The sequence below is a fragment of the Carassius auratus genome, chromosome 50, assembly GCF_003368295.1.
Source record: "Carassius auratus strain Wakin chromosome 50, ASM336829v1, whole genome shotgun sequence".
Classification (NCBI taxonomy): domain Eukaryota; kingdom Metazoa; phylum Chordata; class Actinopteri; order Cypriniformes; family Cyprinidae; genus Carassius; species Carassius auratus.
In genome coordinates this window covers 10,672,112-10,679,716 of record NC_039292.1, presented here as the reverse complement: position 1 = coordinate 10,679,716, position 7,605 = coordinate 10,672,112, and the positions used below count along the sequence as shown (strand labels likewise).

Below are 7,605 nucleotides of genomic sequence, written 5' to 3'. Positions count from 1 at the left end.
GAGCAATGGCATCATAGACGGTCACCTTCGATGAATAAGAAAAAAAAAAGAGTTGTTAGAAATGTTTTGTATGGAGCGAGTTTTGTGTCGTCTGAAGTGAAGAAACTGGTGAGCATCGACAGCCGGTGGTTGCTGCTAGAGACACATTGCAGGTTTGTATTAGTCCTCTAGGTGGCGCATTCACTGTGTAGTATCTGTGAAAGCGGCACCTCCCTGATAGAGCTTCATATCACAGAGCTGCACCAGGAGCCCATGAACGCCACTCAAGGAGAGATGCTGGAAGCTCCTGGCCCTATCATATACAAAACGAAACGCTAGTAAATATTTATGGGGTTCCTCATAACTAGTTTTTAATTGTTTGGTTAGTCACTTGTTTGAGCAAGTATTTCCTTTTTTTTTTTTTTTTTTTTTTTGTCCCATCACAATTTTGCTGTTATAATATTACTCCTGGGATTAAAAAATGGAAACTGGAGATGTTCATCTAAACGAGAGACCAGCGAACGGGACGAAGCTTGATGCTTGTTCTACAGCTTTGCCTTAACAATACTGGAATTATCCGAATTTTGATATTTTCCCAATGGAAATGCAATATTTAACTGTAGTATTTAGTTTGTTCGTTTGTTGTGAACTCTCAGTAGTTCTCGCGCTTAGCAATAATACGACATATTTCACGTCAAAGAACGCTTCATCCTATAAAGTGCGTGAAATCAATACAGACGGGCATGAACGACGTGTAACTTTAAATAAAATCAGTTATGGAACGGGTAAGAAACCCAAAGATGTGCTTTCATCGACCAGGACTACGATCAACTTAACGTCTGTGAATAGGAGCTATAAAACAACGGTAGGAGCGTTTTCCAGGCAAAAGGATGAAATTACTTATCAAATGGACAGAAACCGGAAAACAAAATCATTTCTGAGGAAAATGAAAGGCGAAATTCGCGTAAACCGTCGTTTTCGTCGACAGGAAAGAGTGACGGCGCGAAATGACCCAGACAGCACATGTACGTCTGGCCGACGTCGGCCCAATATCGAAACGTCGGCCTCTATACCTAAAACATCTATAAAACATCGGCCTGGCGGAGGCCGATATCATTTGGTCAGTGCTCTGTTCTCCAGCTCATCAGTCGTCGGCCCTGAGTTGGTTCACGACCGCGGGCCGATGCCGCGCTTCTCTGTGTGCGCGTGCCCAGTATTCGTCTCTTTTAGCCACCCAGAGAGAGAGAAGAGGATAATCCCAGCGACATCTGTGGCTCTGAGGTAACGTTACGATTTCACTTCAGCTCAATTAGACAAAAAATACTACTTTGTTAATTCTGTGACACTGAAAAGGTACTGCGTTTATACAGTCTATGGGCAGCTAAAGAGTCTGGCTCATTTTCAGCGATTTTTTAACATTAATGTTAACGCCTTAATGCGTTTTCAGAAGTTTCTCGGAGGGAAAATGTAAAAGCGGATTATTAAAGAGAAGTCCTGACTGCTTTTTCACCGTATTTTTCACTCTTTTACAGGCTTCCAGAAATAATCCGGTGAAATAATATGGTGAGCTATTGTTGCTGTTGCTTCTGAACTACAAAATGATTTTTAAATGTATTATTGAATGAGACTGTACATTATAAATGTAATGCTTTAACTCTAGATGTTTGTTTGTGTGAATGCTGTGTGTGCGGTGAGTCCTGCCGCTCCTGCGCGAGCGGGGAGCAGAGTTGCCATGGAAACGGGGCGTCAACACAAAAACCGTTACTGGCAAACAGTAATCTCCGTCTCTCGCTGCGGTTTACACTGTTTTAGGTAAGTTTAGTGTCTAAAATCACACAAATATTACATACAAATGTTCCTGACGCGTTTCTTACTTGTTATTGACATGTTTCAATTAAATCTATTTTATAGAAACGGTTTAGTGTCTTCGGAAAAGTCCGTTATCATTTTAGCAGTTTTCAGGTAACGTTAGGCTAACTCTATAGACTGAGCTCTTGTTGATGAAACTCTGGGCTTTTAATCAAATCTTCGATTTGATTAAAACAAAATGATTTTTAAATTAATTATTGAATGATTATTGAACGAGACTGTACATTATAAATGTAATGTTTTAACTCTAGATGTTTGTTTGTGTAAATGCTGTGTGTGCGGTGAGTTCTGCGCGAGTGGGGAGCAGAGTTGCCATGGAAACGGGGCGTCAACACAAAAACCGTTACTGGCAAACAGTAATCTCCTTCTCTCGCTGCGGTTTACACTGTATTAGGTAAGTTTAGTCGCTAAAATCACACAAATATTACATACAAATGTTCCTGACACGTTTCTTGCTTGTTATTGACATGTTTCAATTAAATTTATTTTATAGAAACGGTTTATTTTCTTCGGAAAAGTCCGTTAGCATTTTAGCAGTTTTCAGGTAGGCTAACTCTATAGATTGAGCTCTTGTTGATGAAACTCTGGGCTTTTAATCAAATCTTCGTGTGTGTATGAGATATTTTGATGGCTCTGTGAATGTTTTGCTGGTGATTTGTCAGTATGTTATTGGAAAAGGCTGATTTACTGAATCGATGACGTCACTTACAGTGAGAGTGTAATCGGCTGAAATCAAGTTCACATTAGTTTTGATATTTCATGATAAACAGATATTAATACAAATTGTTCTGTGATTACAGGAGGACAGAAAGAAACTCTACAGAACAGAAGTGAAGCTCCAAGATTTCAACATTTATGAAGGGAGATACTGACTTAGAAATACAGGTGAACTGAAGAAGCTCATGAAATACATGAATATGCCTTTTTCAGAATACATTTCACCAATTTTAAGAAGTCCCTGACATCATGACGTAAGTCACACTCAAGCTAAAACTAAAAATATAGATTGTGTTATTTTAAGATTATATTTTTAGTAGTAGAATATGTATATTACATATTATTATAATTGTTATATATTATTCTGTCTTTTATCTCCATTTCACCTCTACTCTAGCTTGTTTCCTTCTAATGAACCTGGAACTGCAGAGTAAATATTGTTGACTCTGTGTCAGATTGCTTGTTTTGTTCCTGGATTCTTCAGTGATGACGATCAGAGTCTGAGTGAACCTGCTGTCAGACAGTGAGTACCGTGGGGTTTCAGTCAGGGCCTTCAGTAAACAACTGTTAGATACCTGTACACATCTTACACATCTCTGTTACAGCTAACGCAGCCGTATGTGTAAAGGTGCGGTCACACTAGCCTTTGAACGTGCAAAATTATTTTGGACGCCACTGCGAATATGGGCGGGAGCAAGATATAACGGTTTCCCCTTATCACAACATGGGTTAATCTGTGCTTTTACTGTGTCTTTGGCGATGGTGTCGAAAAGTCTTATTATATTGCACTCTGTCTCTCTCTCTCTCTATAAATATACACACTAAACAATAAAAAAATATAGAACGTTTCCTCATTCAAATGTGCCATCTGTTCCTGTTTCCATTGACACTGCGAACCATGCAGCTTCTTTTTAAATTATCTTTTAAATATGTATTATATAAAATAGGATGCTGCACTACGGCTAAAATTAGCACTTCATTTTTTAATTTCTGTACAGAGAGCTCACGCAGTGACGTATCGATCATCTACTGGTCCCACGACTTCACGTGATGCGAATTCGCAGGTCAAAGTTCACCAAACTAGAACTTTTGAATGCAGCGAAATGCGAAAATTTTCGCATGAGCCTGGGTTTCCGGTCTGACGCATTCGCATGTGTATGAATGGAAGTCAGTGGAGCGAAAAGTGCAGTGTGACCGCCCCTTAATGCACATATTATGCCCCACACAGGCTCTCAACAACAATGACGGGGCTGATCAACAACTTCAGCAGTAGGCTAGATTAGTGTGGGTTAAAGGGATAGTTCACCCCAAAATGAAAATTTGCTGTTAATTTACTTTCCCTCAGGTCTTCCAAGGTGTGGGTGACTTTTTGGTAACAATTTATAATAAAGTTCAGTTGTAAGTCACTTTTAAGTGAGTAGTTAATGATGAACTAATCATTTACAAAACATTCATAAGCGCCTAATAAGTGATATACTAATAATTTGTGTACTTTTTGTAAATTCATTTTAAAAGTCATTTACAAGTAATTAGATTATGATTAACTAATTATTTACAAAACATGACTGTGTTCATAGAAATAAATGATGTTAATATTTTTATCTATGTTCTGTAGATTAAGTTATAAATAATTTACAAGTGACATGAATATACATTCACTAATGATTAAGTAATATGATATGATTTACACATCTTTCATAAGCAATCTTAAAAAAAATAACATCATGAAAAAAATCAAACAGATCCTTAATGGTTAATAGTTAGTAGTTAATATATTATGAATCACTTATAAATCATTGAAATGTCAACATTGTACTATTATCTCACTGAACATTATAAATCATTTACAAAGCTTTCTGCACCCCCCAATCTAAGGTGTAAACTACTCATCAGTTGTAAATGTTTTACAAACTTTGTGGTTTCCAGTTGTGTGTGCGTGTATATATATATACATACATACACACACACACATATATATATATATATATACACACACACACACACACACACCAACACACACAAAATCAACCAACCTGTAACCGGAAAGTTTACATTTACAACTGATGAGTAGTTTACACTTTAGATTGTGGGTGCAGAAAGCTTTGTAAGTTATTTATAACTTAATCTACAGAACATAGATAAAAATATTAACATCACTTATTAATCATTTATGAACACATAGTCATGTTTTGTAAATGATTAGTTTACTATTAGCTAATTACTTTTATTACATGGCTCTGTGGGTACTTGATTCTGATTGGTCAGTTGCGACATTCCGATGCATGTTATCCCTGGATAAAAACCTGTAAAATGTAATAACAGAGCTCATCCGGGTAACAGTAGTTGGTGCTGTACTCTTGCTTTAACTATTTTTTTTTATTGGTGGAAGCTGTGCATTTGTTTAGCTAATAAATTATAAAAACTGTGTACAACAGTTGTGTACAATTGTTTAATTATGTCATCCTGGTTAGGGTTGGCCTGATTGACGATGCCATCGTCCATCGCCGATGGCTGATAGACATCACGATGCTGCGCCGGCAAACAGCGTCATCAGCTCCAGTATCTCGCCCGTGCATCTGTTGTCATGCGACAGAGAAGTCACGTTCTATAGAGAGTTTCTACAGACAGTTGTGAACGTGCTGACAGCTGGTTGCCCAGGCTATGGATTAAAGGTAATACTGTTGTAAGTAGTGTTCATTTTCTCCTAAATACCGATCATTTCGCTTCATTAGACCTCAATGTATCACCAGTAGCCACCGGTATTGATTTGGTCTTGTATTATCAACTACATTATTATCAACTAGAGATCAACCGATAGTGGATTTTTCCAATACTGATAGCTAGTTTGGACCACACTGGCCGATACCGATTTATAGAGGGCGTGCTGTCATTGAATGTCAAAATTTGATTGGCTGATGATTCTATCACTAATGCTTGTAACAAATCAGATGTGACTTCTTTCATCAAAAGGGTAGCACAATCTGTAGTGCTGGCCATAGACTTTTTGTAATGTAGGATATTCCAGGTCAACCTCAACTAAACTAATCACAAGCAATGTGTGAACATTACACAAATGTAAATGATAACTAAATAGTCTGTAAAAGCATTTTTCACACAATTTTGTTTTTTATAGGGCCAGCAGAGCCCTGCTCACCCTGACGGCCCACCGCTGCTGTCAGACAACATCTCAAAGATGCTATAAACTGCAGGACTAGTAAGTACAATCTTGAACATGCACAACTGTTTCATAAGTTTGGGAAGGTATGGTTTTTTTTGTGTTTTTGAAAGTCTTTTATGGCAACCACAGTTTAATATATGAAATGAAAACAGTTCACTACAATTTAAAATAATAGTTTTCTATTTGAATATATTTAGAGAAGTCATTTATTCCTGTGATGGTAAAGCTGTATTTTCAGCATCATTACTCCTGTCTTCAGTGTCACATGATCTTCAGAAATCATTCTTATATTCTGATTTGCTTCTGAAGAAACATTTCTGACTATTATCAGTGTTGAAAACCGCTGTGTTCCTTCATTTTTTCAGGATTCTTTGATGAATAAAGTTTACAGTACAGTGTTTGAAACAGAAATGTCTGTTTTAACTTTTGATAATTGATAAGACAGTGATAATAATTGAAAATGTTTATTGAGCAGCAAATCAGAATGATTTCTGAAGGATCATGTGACACTGTAGACTGGAGTAATAAAAATTAGCTTAGATCACAGAAATAAATTACATTTCACAATATATTCACGTAGAAACTGTTGTGTTAAATTGTAATATTTCACAATATTACAGTTGTTTTACTTGCTTTTGATCAAATAAAGGCAGCCTTGGTGAGCAGAAGAAATTTTTCTCCAAGATGTAAAAAAAAAAAAATCGTACTGACCCCAAACTTTTTAACGGTAGTATAAATTATAAATTACAAATATAATGTTCCACCTACTGAAATGTATATTCCATTCTAAAGAGATGCCTGTTCCACAAATAATACATTTACAGGGATCACGTGAAACACTTCATCAATAAACTGATTTTTGAGAGCATTAGTGGCAGTGTGTCGATTTTTGTTTATTGATTGGTGAATTGGAAGTGGATGTGCGTTTATTAAACCTACTTGTGATTAAATCATATATATATATATATATATATATATATATATATATAGCAAAATAAGCTCAAATTGAGGCAGCAGCATCTATGGTGCATGGCCTGTAGTGAGGTCACTAAATTCTAATACCAAGAATTTATCAAAGTCCACTAAAGGAAGCAAAACCTATTGGTATTTTACCTTGAAAATAGCCTTCCAAATAATATTTGGGGCTCGGACACACTTTTTTTTGTTGTTGTTTAAATTAAATTAAAATACATAGTTTAGTATTCACACAACACATCTAATAACCATGCACTCCAGTTATATGTGATTAAAAAAATAATATTTTGTCTGAAATAATATGAACAGCAGCAGCTATTCTAAACTTTCTCCTTTTTATTTCCTGCCTCTATCTCAGGATGGCCATCCCAAGGTTTCTAGAGATTACACCAGCTCCAAACTGTATCCAAACTCACTTGTGAAGACTTCAGATGACACCAACGCTCACAAAGACTACAGACGACAACTGTACATGAACACACAAAACAAATATTATCCTTATTTTGCCTATAAGGGTAAATTTGATGATTTTCAAACTGCTTTATTGTAACGTCTCTTATATCTGTAAATAGTTATGTGGACCTACATGTCCCCTTTTATTTGTAAGCATCACTTTAAAAATGTTGAAAGATAATGTTAATGTTAACTGAATACAAAACTAGAGACTTGTTTAGTAAGATTTTATCAGAAAATATTTTTAAACTTTTATCATGCAATTTAAAACATTTTAATTGCTTAATTGGGTAACACTTTAGAATAAGGTTCCATTAGTTAATGTTAGTTAATGTATTAATTAACATGAACAAACAATGAATAATACATTTATTACTATATTTATTCACCTTCGTTAATGTTAGTTAATGAAAATACAGTTATTCATTGTTAGT

General features: G+C 35.8%; 1 protein-coding gene across 9 annotated transcripts; it reads left to right on the top strand.

Annotated features, from left to right (window-relative positions):
* The first annotated feature begins 232 nt into the window (after positions 1-232).
* LOC113066983 (uncharacterized) lies at positions 233-7,244 on the top strand. 9 transcript variants are annotated; one of them, XR_003279247.1, is made up of 9 exons: positions 438-1,260; positions 1,512-1,542; positions 1,640-1,791; positions 1,891-2,242; positions 2,649-2,819; positions 2,963-3,088; positions 5,037-5,248; positions 5,699-5,779; positions 7,077-7,222. XR_003279247.1 is itself a non-coding variant. In XM_026239151.1 (2 exons), the coding sequence occupies exons 1-2, from the start codon at positions 578-580 to the stop codon at positions 1,531-1,533; spliced, it is 705 nt and encodes a 234-aa protein (XP_026094936.1). In that variant the 5' UTR covers positions 233-577; the 3' UTR covers positions 1,534-1,651. The 9 variants fall into 9 exon arrangements, 1 of the variants encoding a protein (XP_026094936.1); XR_003279249.1 differs by having other exon boundaries at positions 440-1,542; positions 1,891-1,941; positions 2,100-2,242; XR_003279251.1 differs by having other exon boundaries at positions 428-1,542; positions 3,021-3,088; positions 7,077-7,230.
* The last annotated feature ends 361 nt before the right edge of the window (positions 7,245-7,605 follow it).